This window comes from Leptonotus elevatus, chromosome 13 (genome assembly GCF_054856555.1).
Source record: "Leptonotus elevatus isolate MCC_2025b chromosome 13, RoL_Lele_1.0, whole genome shotgun sequence".
Taxonomy (NCBI): domain Eukaryota; kingdom Metazoa; phylum Chordata; class Actinopteri; order Syngnathiformes; family Syngnathidae; genus Leptonotus; species Leptonotus elevatus.
This window is the reverse complement of record NC_141251.1, coordinates 13,368,808-13,387,293: the sequence shown is the minus strand read 5'-3', so window position 1 is coordinate 13,387,293 and position 18,486 is coordinate 13,368,808. Positions and strand designations below refer to the sequence as shown.

General features: G+C 41.0%; 2 protein-coding genes across 3 annotated transcripts; one reads left to right on the top strand and one right to left on the bottom strand.

Annotated features, from left to right (window-relative positions):
• Positions 1-203: 203 nt before the first annotated feature.
• memo1 (mediator of cell motility 1) lies at positions 204-10,748 on the bottom strand. Of its 2 annotated transcripts, none has more exons than XM_086093094.1 (9): positions 10,273-10,748; positions 8,609-8,690; positions 8,454-8,522; positions 8,012-8,124; positions 7,729-7,840; positions 7,139-7,281; positions 6,980-7,056; positions 6,728-6,832; positions 204-2,521 (listed from the first exon to the last, which is right to left on the bottom strand). In XM_086093094.1, the coding sequence occupies exons 1-9, from the start codon at positions 10,331-10,333 to the stop codon at positions 2,390-2,392; spliced, it is 894 nt and encodes a 297-aa protein (XP_085949220.1). In that variant the 5' UTR covers positions 10,334-10,748; the 3' UTR covers positions 204-2,389. The 2 variants fall into 2 exon arrangements, with proteins under 2 accessions (XP_085949220.1, XP_085949221.1); XM_086093095.1 differs by lacking the exon at positions 10,273-10,748 and adding an exon at positions 8,914-10,254.
• A 1,450-nt stretch (positions 10,749-12,198) lies between these two features.
• On the top strand, positions 12,199-17,818 carry spast (spastin). The gene is made up of 16 exons (XM_086093091.1): positions 12,199-12,569; positions 12,654-12,737; positions 12,808-12,891; positions 12,976-13,142; positions 13,209-13,321; positions 13,401-13,494; positions 13,568-13,642; positions 13,728-13,799; positions 13,884-13,959; positions 14,056-14,147; positions 14,258-14,337; positions 14,420-14,462; positions 14,925-15,004; positions 15,090-15,160; positions 15,288-15,328; positions 15,411-17,818. The coding sequence occupies exons 1-16, from the start codon at positions 12,452-12,454 to the stop codon at positions 15,534-15,536; spliced, it is 1,416 nt and encodes a 471-aa protein (XP_085949217.1). The 5' UTR covers positions 12,199-12,451; the 3' UTR covers positions 15,537-17,818.
• The last annotated feature ends 668 nt before the right edge of the window (positions 17,819-18,486 follow it).

The following is an 18,486-nucleotide window of genomic DNA, read 5'->3' as shown; positions in this document are numbered from 1 at the left end:
AACACCCCTCCTTTAAAAAATAATGAATACATGACAAGCAAGTGTACCATCATTATGATTCAGAAACTGTTACGATACAATTCTCCTATATTATAGTTTCAGAAAAGTTGGTCAGTAATGTGCATGCTCCTGATTGTATCATAAGTCTGTGCAAGTGACTTGGAGTAATAAGTGTAATTATAAGGAAACACAAGACAACAGACTTGCTTTTCAGTACATTTTACTTGCTTTGTAACATAAATCCTTTGCCTGATCAGAAGAATCTCTTGCGATGCTTTGCCAGTGGAACCTGAGATCAAAAAACTCCGTTTCGGGAGTAGTATATTTTCAGAAAATGATGTGTGTAAATTGCCGTGTTCTGAGCAAGAAAAATAAAATACAAAAAATCTAAAATACAAATAAGGATAATTTAAAAAGCAAAAGTACAGTGTTGAGGTTCAGACTTTGTCTCACTACAGGAATTATGTGTGGTTGGGGCGGGGCGGGGGCGTGGGGGGTGGCAGACGCCAATCCCTGCTGGAGAAAGCAGTTGAGAAAACAGTTGGTGCCACTTGAGACCAACAGATGGGGGGGGGGGGGGGGGTCTCACACATGATGGACACCAGGTAAGATAAGGCAGGGGTGGGGCAGGGCAGGACACAGGGGGGAGTATTACACTTTCGAAATAAGACTATCTGTGAGAATATACTTTGAATGTGTTTGTGCAACATTGATAAAAAGGCACAATAACACAGAGTGTCGTGCTTTACTGGTTTGAAATCAACCCCAGGCCAAGTGACTGACTGCTGATCCAACTTTCAATCTGTGCTCACTTAACATTATTTTCTCCAAACTGCTGTTGAGGACAACAAAACGTCAAGAGGACTGCATCACCTACATGCTTAACATAAATGAGTACAGCCAAATGTCATTTTTTGGAACACCTTGAGAAAACATTCCCATAAATATGGGTCATTAATTGCAATTGTGACTTGCTATAATACAAGGAGTCAACAATGTTTTCAAAATGTGTACCACAGCCGACTAATCATCATCAAATCAGGAAACTTGTTCTTGTGTTAAGTGAGACGTTAATAATAAGCTTATTTTTCAAAAGGAGGCTAAAATACTTGATTATTTTAAGCATTTTAAGAGTGGAAACATTTGGAGGAGAAACGTTTAAAAGTGATCATCCTCAACTGGTGGGATGATGGAAATTGTGCGCTGCCTGAAATATATTGCCACTAGGGTTAGGTTTGGGGTAACTGCTGGCATTCAGCTTTTCGTTATGTTTAGCAGATGTAAAGGTCAAACTGCTCAATCCCGACTCCAGCAAAGCATTTAAGGCTTCGTGCAGATGGAAAAAAGCTTTCAAGCCACCCATGATTCGATTCAAATATTCCTAATGCCATTCAATTCAATGATGACTCCAGATTGTGTCAAAACATGACAACAAATGCTGGTAATGTGCTACAAGTTCCTGCAGTAAATAAATTATGATTATTTTTTTTCACACTAGAAGTGTTAGCAATGTGAAGTGTTGTTTACTTTTGGGTAACGTGGAATTTGTATGCAGAAAAGGACAAGTTGCAACATTATTAGTACGTTGTTGCACCATTAGGTTACTGGGTAAATGATGATGACTAAATAGCATCTACAACAACACTGCTTGCGTCTAAATCCACACAGTACTCAAGTAAATAGCACAACTATTAAAACTAGCTAAGGGGTAAATAATAATTATTATTTTTATGTGATTAAAATATGTTTAAGTAATTTGAGCTATATATGTTTTTGGTTTTGTAAAGCAGGGGGTTAGTGAATGCAGCCCTTTTGTTAGAAACGCCAGCTTACTATGTCGAGTAGTTAGTTATCTATGAAACTGGTGTGGTAGTTTGTTATGTTTAGTGCAGCCAGAAAAACACCTCTTTAACTTCCACCCTGCAACATGTTACTATTTTTGTATTTCCATGATGATCTGCAGATTTTTCATTCCTTTTTTTTTTCTCTCTCTCGAGGAAGATGAAATGTGAACAAACCACCAAGTGTCTGAAGTAGATTGCTTATCACAACTCAAAATCCATTATGAGGTCAAAGGGCATGGAACGACGACAGCCCTTGCAAGAGCCCAAGTAAGATCCCCACGTAACTTCAAACCATGTTAATGTTCAACCCTAACCGCTCCTCTCATCTTATCGTTTCAAAATGACACTTTAAACTGAAATATTCCACCTAAGGGAAGAGTTGGGAGGGCAACGTGGCTCGGTCCTTCCTGCAAATACAAGGCGTTGGTTGGGGGCGTCGAGGAGGGGCTTAAGTGGAGGGGAGGGGCGGTGTATAGGTCAGGTTATGGCAATTGACAATAAATGGCAGGGCTGCGATGCCGCAGTGGCCCCTGCGATCGACGACCTCAATGAACGATGAGCGCCCCCGCAGCGTAACTCACGGAGCTGTCCTGCCAGTTTCTGCACTCACTCGACTGAGCGTAGTTCAGAAAACTGAAGTTCATGTCTATACCGTTCTTCCTCAGCTCAGTTACAGCCTGAAACACAACAAAACACACAACACGGACTGATCACTTGTACACAAACATTTTTGGAACGTGGAAGGAAAATCGGAATACCAGAGAAAACCCACGCAAGCACAGGGATGATATGCAAACTCCACATAGAAATGCAAAATCTGATTTTTCCACATTCAAGGTGGACTTTATCATCATCAATCATTCAGGTCAATATTGGATCATTCAGAAATCATCAGGGCTGCTGGAGTCAGTTGGCTGCACTGAGAGAAAAGGGGGTGAATAACTTCACACGTCTTCAGTTTTTTATTTGTTAACTCTTTGACTGCCAGACGTTTTCAGAAAAGGGATGCCGCCAGTGCCAGCCGATTTAAGCATTTTGACTGATTTTCAAGGTCCACAGAAAATGTTCTGTTTGGACTATGGAAACACACGTACTACCAAATGAAAGATTGGACTTTCATCTTTCATCAGAAAAAAAAGAGTTTGTTTCTACCTTATTCCGTTCTTTAGTAATCAACAATAGAAAATGGTTAGTTTGACCCAATTTCGCCTGTGTTGGACCAAAATACGGAGAAATCAAGCTTTTAGTGAAACGATATTATTTCATGCATTCTAGTGAATTTGACACTTCTTTTTGTCCATGAATGATGCCACAAACACCTAAATAGTGCTTTACTTCTATAAAACACTACCACCAAGAATGAAAAAGTGTTTTTTGATAGCAAAATACGTTTATTTACATTCAACAGTGTAACAATTTGACAACAATTTGGCAAACTATAAACAAATGTGTGCAACTGTGGTGCTATTTACAAATATGTGGATGTTTCAACGACAGTTTTTCTTTGTGTAACACTCTCCTGCGTGCAAGAAGACGCAACAGCATTTGCATGATCCATTTTATCCACTCCATTCATGGTGGCATCGTAGTCCAGAAACAGTGTCTTCTCCGTGATCAGACTGTACCCGCTCCTCCGATGAATATGCATTGGACTCGGGGTACTCTTCATTGTCCGATCGAATGTCCGCTTGTGCAGCTCCGCGTTTTCCGGCCTTAGCAGCGCTAGCCGCGCGTAGCCGGTGAGGCTTACTACGTGATAGTAACAGGCCAAAGCTTCCAACTTTGGCGTAGAGCTCGTTGTCATCATCATCGTTGACATCAATCTGCATTGGTCGATGCCAACTCTCCATCGCCCGATCGAATGTCCGCTTGTGCAGAAGTACCCGGCCGGCTATTGTGCGCGTTTTCCGGCCTTAGCAGCGCTAGCCGCGCTAGCCGCGCGTAGCCGGTGAGGCTTACTACGTGATAGTAACAGGCCAAAGCTTCCAACTTTGGCGTAGAGCTCGTTGTCATCATCATCGTTGACATCAATCTGCATTGGTCGATGCCAACTCTCCATCGCCCGATCGAATGTCCGCTTGTGCAGAAGTACCCGGCCGGCTATTGTGCGCGTTTTCCGGCCTTAGCAGCGCTAGCCGCGCTAGCCGCGCGTAGCCGGTGAGGCTTACTACGTGATAGTAACAGGCCAAAGCTTCCAACTTTGGCGTAGAGCTCGTTGTCATCATCATCGTTGACATCAATGCGCTTTTTAGTATTGATTGATGCTTTCCGTCTTTGAAAAAAATGCTCAAGCTGAGCTGCTTGTAACCGGTTGCTTGGTCAAGCCATTGTGGCTTGGATCAGCCATTGTCTCCTCAACACTCTAGCTCCGCCTCACGTCTTCTACTGACGCCCACGGTGGGCGGCCCATCCAACCTTGTGCAAAGAGAGTCATCGCTGCCCTCTAGGGGCCAAAACGAGTCTTTGACTAATCAGATCAGCCTGATTCTTTCAGCACAGCTGCCCAAGGCTTTCCTGCACCCGTTTTTGAAAAAAAAAAAAAAAAACATAGGGGACGTCTTTTAACTCTTTGACTGCCAGACGTTTTCAGAAAAGGGATGCCGCCAGTGCCAGCCGATTTAAGCATTTTGACTGATTTTCAAGGTCCACAGAAAATGTTCTGTTTGGACTATGGAAACACACGTACTACCAAATGAAAGATTGGACTTTCATCTTTCATCAGAAAAAAAGAGTTTGTTTCTACCTTATTCCGTTCTTTAGTAATCAACAATAGAAAATGGTTAGTTTGACCCAATTTCGCCCGTGTTGGACCAAAATACGGAGAAATCAAGCTTTTAGTGAAACGATATTATTTCATGCATTCTAGTGAATTTGACACTTCTTTTTGTCCATGAATGATGCCACAAACACCTAAATAGTGCTTTACTTCTATAAAACACTACCACCAAGAATGAAAAAGTGTTTTTTGATAGCAAAATACGTTTATTTACATTCAACAGTGTAACAATTTGACAACAATTTGGCAAACTATTTACAAATGTGTGCAACTGTGGTGCTATTTACAAATATGTGGATGTTTCAACGACAGTTTTTCTTTTTGTAACACTCTCCTGCGTGCAAGGAGACGCAACAGCATTTGCACAAGATTGCCTCTTCGCGTGCGCCACTTTCTTGCCGGCCGTTTTTTTCCGGGGAATAGCAAGTATATACTGCAGTGTCATCAAGTCTAATATCAGGATCATGCTACGGTTACGTTACGGTGGTGTTACGTCTCGCTTCCCCGTGTCCTTCAGTTGCTATACCGGGTTGGTAGGAGATGTTCTGATCCACTCCATTCATGGTGGCATCGTAGTCCAGAAACAGTGTCTTCTCCGTGATCAGACTGTACCCGCTCCTCCGATGAATATGCATTGGACTCGGGGTACTCTTCATTGTCCGATCGAATGTCCGCTTGTGCAGCTCCGCGTTTTCCGGCCTTAGCAGCGCTAGCCGCGCTAGCCGCGCTTTGCCGGTGGGGCTTACTACGTGTTCATAACAGTCACGTTGGCGTAGAGCTTCATCTTCTTCATCATCATCAATCTGCATTGGTCGATGCCAACTCTCCATCGCCCGATCGAATGTCCGATTGTGTAGAAGTACCCGGCCGGCTATTGTGCGCGTTTTCCGGCCTTAGCAGCGCTAGCCGCGCTAGCCGCGCTAGCCGCGCTTAGCCGTGAGGCTTACTACGTGTTCATAACAGTCACGCCAAAGCTTCCAACTTTGGCGTAGAGCTCGTTGTCATCATCATCGTTGACATCAATGCGCTTTTTAGTATTGATTGATGCTTTCCGTCTTTGAAAAAAATGCTCAAGCTGAGCTGCTTGTAACCGGTTGCTTGGTCAAGCCATTGTGGCTTGGATCAGCCATTGTCTCCTCAACACTCTAGCTCCGCCTCACGTCTTCTACTGACGCCCACGGTGGGCGGCCCATCCAACCTTGTGCAAAGAGAGTCATCGCTGCCCTCTAGGGGCCAAAACGAGTCTTTGACTAATCAGATCAGCCTGATTCTTTCAGCACAGCTGCCCAAGGCTTTCCTGCACCCGTTTTTGAAAAAAAAAAAAAAAAACATAGGGGACGTCTTTTAACGTCCTCGGCGCCCTTCCCTAGGTTTATGCTAAACGTTTTATAACGTTTATGGCAGTCAAAGAGTTAACGTCCTCGGCGCCCTTCCCTAGGTTTATGCTAAACGTTTTATAACGTTTATGGCAGTCAAAGAGTTAAAAAATGGTTAAAATATATAAATTGCATTCCACTTCACAATTGTGTCACACTTGGTGTTGATTCGTCTTCAAAAAAATATTTGTTATGTTTGAAGCCTAAAATGTGGAAAAATGTCAATATGCCCTAGATTGACAGCTATGGAAATTAACATGGCAAAAAATGTTTGTTGAATGAAATTAAATTTCTGACTTCTCAAAGTTTGTTCAAATTTGGGTATAAAAAGTCACATTCATTTTAATAATCATGATTTCTGTTGAAAATAGTAAAAATGTTGAGTGCTCACTAAAGATGAAAGCATCTGCATGCATGGTCTTCAACATAAATAGGCAGTAATGTTAGTACTATATTTGTTGAACAGTAAACCATATTTAGCTACATGACCCACCCCTCTCAGTATGCGACGCAGCGGTAGTCCACACCACTGAACATTGTAATTAAAATTATAGTACTGTTATAGACAAACTATTTTTAGGACCTCCTGTGTCACTTTACAGTTCTGATGAACACCAGCAAGCTAGCAACTAAAATAAGCAATCGTATGTAAAATGCAACTAAACGCAATGAAAAAATAAATAAATCATTGCCCAATATAAGCATGCTAAATTTTGCAATGCTGTACTCACATTTAGCAGCACTCCAATCGGGTGGCGGCCACAGATGGTATTGTGGTACTTTTTCAAGTAGTTGGTGAAAGACATGGGATCCAGCTGTTCTATAATGCCCATTCCCTTTAAAAACAAACCGGTAACACACAATGACGTTGGATGATCTTCATCCAATGGAAAACATGATCAATATTGGACTGGCTGATTATGAGACGTATTCTATTCTGGAAAGCAACTTTCTAATGCACTCAAAAATCTGACAGTGTTTACCATTTTGTCAAGATGCTCAATTGACCTGTAGATTTCCCCTTGAGATTCATCGTAGTACGTGTATCGGAACCGCTGACCTTAAAATAAAAAGGATGAAGTCAACTTTTTTTATTTTTTATAAAGATCACTCAAATTGTATGGGAATAGATGGGAACTGACCCCAGTGGCAGAAGTCCGATGAGATAATGAAAAGGTTGGAAGGGTCTGCCAGGTACTTGCTGAGCAGCTTCCCGTACTCTTGTTCCTTGGACTCGCTCAGAGCGCCCACAAGCACGGGGACGATGCTGAACTCATCTTTGTGGCTGACCAGAATTGGAATCAGTCAGTGAACTGACTCAAGGTGCAGTGATGTAAGGGAACGATTGCGCCAATGTGATTCACATTTACAGCACGTACTACTGTGAAGAGTGCTGACAATTTGCTTAAATCAACTGAATACATAAAGCAAACAACATGCACAGATGCCAAAATGCAAGTAGGCAACTACACAAGTGACAACAAAAAAGATGACCAACAAAAAAATACAAATATTAAATGATCTACATATGTCATACTTATTTAAGTTGCTTGGAATTGGGTTTCCCATCGAAAAAGGCCTGATTACAAACCTCCCCCCTTTTATGCTGTGACAACACACCCATTTATGCTACTTGGGTGCAAAAAAAATAAAAAAATCAGCAGAATTGTGTCCATTTTTAACCTTGTAGTGTAAATCCAGCCTAACACTTGTGTAATGAAACATGATTTACCTTTCCATGGCTTTAGCAGTATAAGGCAAGTGCATTTCAATACTGTGCTCGTCTTCGTCCGTCTGCATGCTCATCCTTTCAAACAACCCTGTTTTCCAGAGGTCACTATAAACTGGAAATCAAAAATTGTCATTAGTGCATGTTTGAGTGGACATCTCAGTTTCAATGAAAAAATGGTCAACTATCTGTGATAGTCAAGAAAGTTAAAATAAAGGTTGTTTTCTAATTCCAGACAGTAACAAAATTATTCAAAAAAAAAAAAAAAAGAATGAAGAATGAATACCCTTCTGGTCGATTCTCAGGTCATACAAAGGTGTTCTATAGACGTCTGCTGATGATAGGGCACAGCGGGAAAGGGGCACATGGTGAGAGGGTCCCAGGATAAAGACCCTACGACTGAAGGGTAACACACATCGTTTCACTCCACAGTACCAGAACCTCAAAAGGTTTTGTTGGTTGTAATTTTAAGAGCAAAGAAGTCTTGACTTCACACAAGATGTCAGCATACTGAACGAGTCTCCGCGTTGCTCACAAGTCCGAAGTTCGGCAAGCATCAAATTAGGGTGTTTACAATTTAGTACTGCTAAAGCACTTCCCTTGCATTAGCACTTGTAAAAACTATTACACAGCTGCCAACCATCAGAAATTCAATGATAAAATAATTTGTCCGAATTAAGACTTTTTTTTTTTTTTTTAACATCTTGTCAAGAACATAAGAGACTTACGTAACAGAAGGGTCAACCTGCTTGTAGGCATGCGCGGCACAAGCACCACAGTAGGTATACCCTGCATGCCTGCAAATAAATAAATAAATAAGCAACACAATGAGATGGCTTTAAGGCCCAGATAACATTTCTCTTCAAATTTTCAATGTGATTACGGAGCTATGATGGCTCTGGCGGGCATGATTGTAGACTGTGCTTGGGACAGCCAGCCTTCGAGTTGTGCATTCAGCTGGGCTCCTGAAAATAGAGAAGGTTTCTTTGGAAATTACTTGTACTACTTTGTATACATCCATCAAATCATCTATTTCAATAGAGATGCTAATTAGAAAGATGCACCTTTGTTGATTAACGATTAAGGTCAAACTCCTGAAGTTTCTGCCATGTTTTACCTCCTGTGTTAATTGGCCAATGTTATGTAAATGACAATCAAATGCATGATGACAAATACTGAATATTATACCTTCACAATCTATCCATCCATTTGCTCTATCGCATTGACTTGTGGGTGAGCTGGAGCATATTGCAGCTGACTTTAGGCGAAAGGTGGGGCACAACCTGGACCGACCGCCAGTCAATCACATGACACATAATAGACAACCATTCACACTCGCTCACATTTACAACATGCATTTTTATTTATTTATTTTTTATGTGAGAGGAAGTCGGAGTACCTGGCGGTGAAAAAAAACGCTCAAGAGAGCATGCAAAAATGCTAACTCCATACAAAAATGCCACAGCCCAGAATCAAACCCGGAACAGCAGAACTGTGAAGCAGACGTGCTGACCACAAACGCAGTGTGCTGCAAGCCAACCATTATGCACCCAGCCATGATTGGAATTGTCAACGTGATCAAATTCAAGAGCTTCAATTTGAAAAAGGGGCTTTAAAATGCTCAGCTTTGATCGGCAGTGTCAAAGTATTTATTTATTTTAAACGTTTATTGCTGTAGGGTGTTATATGTTATATGATACTGCATCAAATCGTCTTTTACCGGAAATATACACACCCCTTGTGATTACTGCAAGAGACTGAGAAAGTGTTTCTAATACTGCACCTTCTTATGTAGCTAAATTAATAAAAATCTGGGGGGAATGTGTGAAGTTGTAACCAGGGTGTACAAACGAAATATGGGTTAAGGATGTGAGCCTTACATAAATATGGATTTAAGTTAAAACATGCTGCGGGTGCATTAATTCTGAGTATGGCAATGATGCAGGTTTTCTTATCGAGCAATGGACACGACCTGTAGGGCAAACTTGCTATCATTACAATGCAGACATGGAGGCTTAGAGGGATAACAGGCAAACGACTGGCTGCTGAAATGAACGCGGATGCTGTTGTCCTACCGAGTTGTTTGTTGCCCAGCAAGGACTATTTAACGGGATAACTAAATCATTCCAGCGTCACACACAACAATTGGCATCTTCAAAGAGTTGCTGCCTCCATGATGTTATTTCTAGCTAGGCTATGCAAAATCTGTCACACGGGCCTTTTTCCCCTTTCTTTGACTGTTGGAAAATGTCGAACTGTGTGTATGTTCAAACGCGACAGTAGAAATTGCTGAATGACAAGGACCGATCAAAACAAGCCGTTGCTAACTATTGGCTTTCTTATCGCAATCGGCTGGATTGCAAACCAAACGTGAGCTCGTGTTGTCTGAAGCTCCGATTTTTTTGGGGGGGTTGCTGTCACTGGATATTAACGACGGAACAAAACGGAATGCTAGCTAAGCCAAAACATACGCCGAATGGGGGGGGAAAGACAAAAGGCAGCTATCACACGGTGTGCTAACACGGCCGGTGCTGTGTTGACAATTACCCGAAGCGGAGTACCAGCTCCCGGCGTGACTTGCTTCTCTGCACACCACTCGGTTGGACATCTTGGTTCCAAAGACGCCTATTTTGGTGTAGTTAAATCTTGTCAGTCGGTTAAAATCTGATTGTAAGCCAGTGTCAGCAATCACGACTGCCGTTTGCCGGCTGTGGCTAACTTGTTCGTAGAGAAGAGACAAAGAACAGTTGGGACTGGGGAAACAGTCGGCTAGCAGGCTAACAGGATAAAGTGTTCCGTCAGCTGCTTGTTGTTGGCCGGTTAGTCGCGAGGCAATTACAGGGAGAACCTACGTTTTGACAAGCGACTCAAACTACAAAATACAAAAATTGCAACTCAGCGGACGCAATCAGAAAGAAAACTAGACTTTCAGATAGTTGTCACGGTCAAAAAATTAGGAAAATGTTGGTTTGATTGATTAGCAAGTAAGCCAAGGGGCGTCGCCGAAGCAGTCCTAGTGACGACTTTCAACAACTGTGATTGGTTCAGGCACATTAAGGAAAAAATTAAAGAGCTCGTGGGGAAAAACAGGCGGAGCCTCGACCGTGACGTGTTCACGTTGATAACCGTTATTTAATATTTTTTTGAATATTATTATTTGTTATTTTATTTGTTTTAATTTCTTATTTATATATATATATATATATATATATATATATATATATATATATATATATATATATATATATATATATATATTTTTTTTTTTATTTTTTTTTAAACAAGAGCACATATATTGTTAAAAATTAAAATGTGTGACTGTGGTGTCGGTGTGAATATTTTGAATTATCGAATTGTTTTGAACTCAATAATTCTAAATGATTCCAATTAGTTTGTGTTATATGTGCTTTGCAATTTGCTGGCGGCCAGTCCAGGGTGTACCCAACTTTTCACTGAAAATCCAAAGCCACAACCTTAACGGTGACAACCGCTAGGCTATATAAAACACGATTGAAGAAAATAACATTTACCAAACACCCAACAAGATTGAGGAGCTTTCATGGCCACTAAGCAGCACATCTGCATTATATTGTGGGATTGGTTTTGTATGCTGTGATGTGATTTCCGTACATTGCTGCTGTCTCCTGAAGTGGCAGAAGACTTCAAAGTAGTAATGGATCTTGTTTGCTGTGGTGATGGACAGCTTCACAGATGAAGTCAGACAGCAGTCTCAACAGGCTGTAATATTTGAGGATGATATTGTTTTGGGGAGATGTAGTATGTACTGGAGAGAGTGACCAGCAATTGCACTCAGTCTCAGCAGGACAAAGTGCAGAATGTGTGGTTAGGAGACAAAGAGGAAGACCAAATAGATTTACTGATATGGTGAAAGAAGACTTGGTCAGAGAATAAGGAGAGATAGAAGGTTGCAATGAATTGCCACCATGCTGCCCATGAGTATGCTAAATTAAACAGGAAAATGCCATTAATTTTTACACCAAGTTGATTATGTTATTGCTCTTCCAGGTACCACGTGACCTATTACATGATGATGATACTACTGTATTTAACCTCTGATATGACCAAATAAATTGATTTTAATTGGATTGTTATTAAGGTGACAAATTATTGACTTTTTGATGCAGTGCATTAATGTATTGATTTAAATTGAAATGGCTTTCCATCCATCAGTCCCTTTAAAGGCATGATTCCATTTATTATTATTTACTCATTTGGACTCTCCATTTTGTGATTTTGTGTAAAAGAATACACAAATCAATCATGGTTGGTTCTGAGTGTCTTGAACACAAAGAGAGAACGCAATGATGAAAACCAAAACGAAAAATGAAGAAATATCACATTAATGACTTGTGCTCATATTAAACCTTGCTATTATTTTGAAAATGAACACGGAACTCTCCACTTGCTGCCGGGCTGCAGCCAGAGGGCGTGCCTTGAATGCAACGAAAACGGAAGTTAAGGGTCGCTTTCTGAAATCAATACAACACGTCCAAACCGTTGGGTAGCTCGACGATAAACAAGCCTACATTGTTCTATTTTCGGAATAGTTTTCAGATTAGTTGTACTGTTGTAAAAAAAAAAATAATGATGCTGCTGTATGTTAAAAGCCACACGTCCGACTTTGTTATAATGGTTTAGTCCAACTTTACCGCATCGTGCCAAAAATATGCTAAAGTCTGAACTGTAGAATTTCAACAAGGTAGTGATGTCGGTAAAAACGAACCCGAGTAAAAGCAGAGATAGCGGCGAAGTAGTGAGAAATTACCATAAGCAAGCGTTTGAGTATATATCCAAAGCACTGAGGATCGACGAAGACGATACAGGTGTGTTTGCGGTGCCCAAGGGTTACTAGCTTACTTGATGCGGTCTTGTGACAGCAGTTTGTAACAACTCTTGTGTGGTGGCAGGAGACAAGGAGGAGGCTCTGCAGTGGTATAAGAGGGGGATTGTTGAGCTCGAAAGCGGCATCGCGGTCACGATCACAGGACAAGGTAGGAGCCGAGTAATCAGGGCAGTACAGTACCGGCTTGCTTTTATGCTAATTCAGGTGCTTGTCAACAGGAGAGCAGTATGAGAGGGCTAAGAGACTTCAGGATAAAATGATCACCAACCTCACCATGGCTAAAGACAGACTTGCACTTTTAGGTCAGAGAGTGGTTAACACATTTGCCATACAGTTCGCTTGACGAAAAAAAATGTTGATGATCAGTACTGTTGTTGTTTGTACAGAGGCTACACTGGCTTCAAAAGGCAGGCTTCAACCCCAGAATGCTTCGGATAATGCTCGGAAACAAACAAAACCTGTTCCTAAAAGTCAGCCTGCGGTTCGAGGGGTGTCCAAAAACCCCAGATCCTCCACAGCAGGAAGACCTCCCAGCAGAATCCCTGATTTGAAGGTAATTGACCTTCATAATCACGTGGCTTGTTATGATGCAGGATGACATGTTTTTGTTGCGGCTAAGGTAACACCACAAGCGGGTCGACCTACAAAGCAGCCCAAGAAGAGAGAACTGAAAAATTTCAAGAACGTGGACAGCAAACTGGCAAACATGATCCTGAATGAAATTGTAGACACGTAAGTTGAAATAATGCACTTTTTCAGGAAAATATTCTTTAGAGTATGTCCATGCATACCTTTCATGTGTTTATTTCAGCGGAGCATCTGTAACATTTAATGATATTGCGGGTCAGGATCTGGCTAAACAAGCACTCCAAGAGATCGTCATTCTTCCTGCCTTACGACCGGAGGTGAATGTCTAAAAATGTGCCATGTTCACCATAATAAGCTCCACAATTGATGCTTTCATTTCCCCCTGTGTAGCTCTTCACTGGCTTGAGAGCTCCAGCACGAGGTTTGCTCTTATTTGGCCCACCGGGAAATGGCAAAACCATGCTGGTGAATGAATGATTTCACATCAATCTGTATTTGTTGTTATGAAATTGCCAGTAATTGTAGCCCATTTTTTACTTCCTTTTACCAGGCCAAAGCAGTCGCAGCAGAGTCAAACAGCACATTCTTCAACATGAGCGCAGCCAGTCTAACGTCGAAATATGTAAACGCAATTTGCTCATGTGATCAATTTCCGGTAACATATTTAGTGTGTTGTGGTCACCATTTCATTGTGACGTCTTTTCAGGTGGGAGAGAGCGAGAAGCTTGTCCGGGCGTTATTTGCGGCTGCCAGGGAATTACAGCCCTCTGTCATCTTTATTGGTTTGTGTTATACACTTGGAATCGAACCTCACACCCAAATTGTACCCCTTTGTTTACACTGGAACAAATATTTTTTTTTTTTTCGGCCGCATTTAGATGAAGTTGACAGTTTGCTTTGTGAAAGGCGGGAGGGAGAACAGGAGTTCTCGCGCCGTTTAAAAACAGAGTTCCTCATTGAATTTGATGGGGTAAGCGGAGTGGACTGCTTTTTTTTTTAAATTTACGATGTTTAACAGACACTCTGCTTATAATCACAGTTATTTTGTATTGTCACTTTTGGTGTGTTTTTGTGGGCCAGGTGCAATCTGGAGGAGATGACAGGGTGCTTGTTATGGGAGCCACCAACAGACCTCAGGAGTTAGATGAAGCCGTTTTGAGGTACTTCATTCGTCACCCTTTGTTCGGCAACTATCACTGTTCTTATTTTTATCATCAAAATGTTGTCTGGTATGTCCTACAGGCGCTTTGCAAAAAGAGTCTACGTAGCATTGCCTGATGACAAGGTATTTATTGTTCCCTCCAAAATCTTTTTTTCTGTATCAACCTTCAATATTGGAAGTCAAAAATGTACTTGGCATTATGTTTCATGCACCCCCACTAGTCTAAATGTATTGCGTTTGTGGATTATGAATTAAGCAGCCAAATCCAACCATTTTTATCCATATGAGCGGCCAGCCATTTTCATGCTCGCTGTCGACTGAAAATGACATCACAGTTGCTCAGGGCTCAGGTAGTAACCAATCATGGCTCACCTGTTTTTGGAGTTTGGTCATGTGATGTTTACATGCTGAGCCGTGTTTGGTCAACTGTGATGTGTGTCGACAGCAAGTGGCAAAATGGCCGCCACCCGAGATGTGTCAAAACGGGTGGATTTTGATGCTTAATTCATATTACACAAACACATTGCTGTAAAGAAAATGTTTGACTTGACTTTCAATTTAAATATTGACATTATATTTAACCAGACAAGGGCCACGCTTATGCAACATCTTCTAGCAAAGCACGGGAGTCTGCTGAGCAACAATGAGTTGAGCTGGCTTGCAAAGTGAGTTTCTCATAGTCAGCACATCCATATTTACAATTTTACTCCCCTATTTCATGATAAATGTGTCACTTTTTCCATATTTTAGAGCAACTGCAGGATATTCCGGAAGTGATCTGACATCCTTGGCTAAAGATGCTGCACTTGGGCCGATTAGAGGTAAGAAGAACCCTTCAACCGATAAATGATTCCATTTTGCCCCTTGATTTGCAAATGATGATCATTTACTTTTAGTGTCCTAAAAGTTCATCCAGATTATTGAATGTGAAAATCTTCTCTCATACAGAATTGGGACCAGACCAAGTTCGGCACATGGCAGCTAGTCAGGTTAGTTCATGCAATCAAAGAGGCTCCTTCTACTTACTAGTTTGGAAGTTAACCTCCTAAAACGTCCTCTGCTCGTTTAAAGATGCGCAACATCAAGTTGAAAGACTTTGAGGATTCCCTGAAGCGCATCAAGCCCAGCGTTAGCCCAGCGACTCTCCATACGTACAACCAATGGAACAAGGACTTTGGTGACACAACTGCATTTTGAATGGTTCATTTGTATATCAAAAATAATGATGAAAACAAATTGTATATAGTTACAAGACAATACTAACAACCGAGATTTTTTGGTAAACCCTTCCTGTATAATACAGTGTACCTTGTGAAAGTATTAACTCCTCTTGAACTTTTTGACCTTTTGCTAGTAAAGATGTTCAATAACACTTTTTTTTCCCCAGACCAATACCAGCATAAATACTCAATACTTGAGTAGTTATGATACATGTACAAATATCACTAGTACTTTTGAAACATAAAAAAGACAGATCATTTAAAAAAAAGACCTACTGGTATTTATCCCAATATAGCATTTTTTCCTACTTTTGCCACATTTGGCACTGTGGAACACAATTGAGAAGCTGAACAGCATGTATATGATATTTAAACCTTTTTTTTTTTTTAAACAAATAACTGAAAAGTATGGCATGCAAAATTATTTACCCCCTTTTCTCACAGTGCAGCCAACTGACTCCAGAAGTTCCCTGATGATTTCTGAATGATCCAATCTAAATGACTGATGATGATAGAGTCCACCTGTGTGTAATCTAGTCTCAGGATAAATATGCCTGCTCCGTGATGGTCTGTTAAAAGAACTTTGGGGAGCAAACAGCTTAATGAAGACCAAGGAGCACACCACATGGGTCCGGGATAAAGTTGTGTAGAAGTTTAAAGCAGGACTAGGATATAAAAAGATTTCACAAGGTTTAAAAATCTCACGGTGCACTGTTCCGCTAATATTGAAATGGAAGGCGTATCAGACCACCCAACATAATTTCAGCCCAAACAAGGACAGGGCATATGCAGAAGATGGATGCAGCCATAAAAAATTCAGGGCAATTGTGGGAGAATACCTGTTGGAGTCTGCAAAAGACCTGAGCCTGGAAAGGCGGTTTGACTTCCAGCAAGACAATAATCCTAAATATAAAGCAAAAATCCACAATGAAATGGTTCAAAACTAAATATACAGTATCCAGTTGTTAGAAAGGCCAAGTCTTAAGTCCAGACCTGAATCAACTTGAGTGTCTCTCTGAAAACTGCTGTTCACAAACGCTCTCCATCTAATGTACATGAGCTGCTGGGAGCCGTTTTGAAAGAATGTGACTATTTCTAAGTTTATATACAAGTCCTCCTTTTTAATAATAATAAAACAAAGTTTAAAATGTATTACATTTCACTCCACTCTCACTTAGTGTTGATTCTTCTCAAATAATCATCCATCCATCAATTTCTGAACCGCTTGTCCTCACAAGGATCCCAGCTGGCTTTGGGCAGTAGGCAGGGGTGTACACCCTGAACTGGTTGCTAGCCAATCCAGGGCACACACAGACAAACAACCATTCACTCACAATCACACCTAGGGACATTACAAGTGTTCAATTAAACTGCCATGAATGTCTTGCCCGGGAAAAAAAAAAAACACGCAAGCACGGGGAGAACATGCAAAAGCCACCCAGGAAGTCCGGACTCGATCTCACATCTTTCACACTCCAAGGCGGACGTGCTAACCAGTCAGCCTACAAATAAACTAAGTGTTTCATTTTATTTTATTTATTTTTTTATCATTGTTTGAAGCCTGAAATGTGACAGGTCAAAAAGTTCGAGGTGGCTAATACTTTCGCAAGGCACTTTTTGACTTGAAGCACTGTTTGAATTTCCAGTTTTTCAAGGAAATTTTGTTTATGCAATTTTCTATGACTTTCAATATGTTTTGATTAATACGCGCCACAGCATTGTTCTTGTATTTTATTCTCAAGAATGTCCTGGAAAATCTTATTTTTTTCTGCCACAAGAGGGCAGCACACCGATGCAATGCCCTGCTTGCTCAATTACACAACACCAGCAGTGTTTCACTGCCATTAAATATATGGCGGAATAAGCGCACTAAACACATGCAAAAGTAGAAGTAATTGGAAGAAATGTATCATGTTATGTGTGAAAAGATTATTATTATTTTGATGGAATGAAGTAAGACATTATGGCATGATAGTTTGTTTATTGTCTTCTGAATAACACTTTTATCATATTTCAATAACCTGGTTAAAAATGTCCCCAATCTTGTGTCCAACACACACCTTTATTTTATTTTTTTAAATATTTTTTTTAGCATTACAATTGCGTTACTGGTTAAATCTGAGCTTCAGCATTGTCCTGAGCTGTTCCACAATTCTTCTCTGTGGTTTTTCTGCATCTGGAATGAACCCATTTTACAAGTAGCCACAGATGAGTGGAATGCTGTGAACCTGAAAATAAATATCTTCTTCTGCAAAGCAATGTGGACCATCGCGTTGAAAAATCACGTGTCAAGAAGAGTGTGTCATGTGTGTTCAAGCACATACATGTATGTGTTCGAAGAGATCAGCGGTGATAAGTGAAGTTATTGCACCCCTCTGGTGGAGACCTCACGACCAGTTTGCAGATGAAGGTGCTTGTTTGCTCGTTTAACTGTTGTGGAATAGTTTACTGGGATGTAGTCAATGTGTGTGGTCACAGAGCTTTATTTTAGCGCTACTTTCCCCCTCTTAAAACTTCAAGCAAATGTGACGTTATTCCCACAGGCCTTCCTGTGGGTCAAGCCGTGGTGTTACCTGTGGTTCGTGTGGTTCAGCAGCTGCATCATCTTCTTTGCCGATGTTTACTCACTGTGCGAAATGCAAACGTTTATTTACGCTTATTGATTTAGCGCCACAATGCTTGTCCTCGGGTTAATATTTTGCACTCTACTGTTGCTTGTCAAATGACTGCACGAATAAGCTCTGGGCCGTTTAAAAAAAAAAACACGTCATGATTTAAGAGCTTCTTTCAGGGATTTTATCACTTTTCCCACTGTTTTGTCTTCACCGAGAGCATCCCGCAAAGCAAACACACGCTCTTTTAAGACAGACGAGATGAATGAGCTCAATGTTTTCCACCACATCTGTGATGTACAAGTGGAGCTGTAG

Coding starts and splice junctions, on each gene's coding strand:
- spast (XM_086093091.1), top strand. CDS start 12,452: ATGTCGGTAAAAACGAACCCGAGTAAAAGCAGAGATAGCGGCGAAGTA. Junction 12,570..12,653: donor GATCGACGAAGACGATACAG/GTGTGTTTGCGG, acceptor GTGTGGTGGCAG/GAGACAAGGAGGAGGCTCTG. Junction 13,960..14,055: donor GCCCTCTGTCATCTTTATTG/GTTTGTGTTATA, acceptor GGCCGCATTTAG/ATGAAGTTGACAGTTTGCTT.
- memo1 (XM_086093094.1), bottom strand. CDS start 10,333: ATGTCCAACCGAGTGGTGTGCAGAGAAGCAAGTCACGCCGGGAGCTGG. Junction 7,057..7,138: donor ATCGGACTTCTGCCACTGGG/GTCAGTTCCCAT, acceptor TTTTATTTTAAG/GTCAGCGGTTCCGATACACG. Junction 2,522..6,727: donor CGATTGGAGTGCTGCTAAAT/GTGAGTACAGCA, acceptor GTTGTGTTTCAG/GCTGTAACTGAGCTGAGGAA.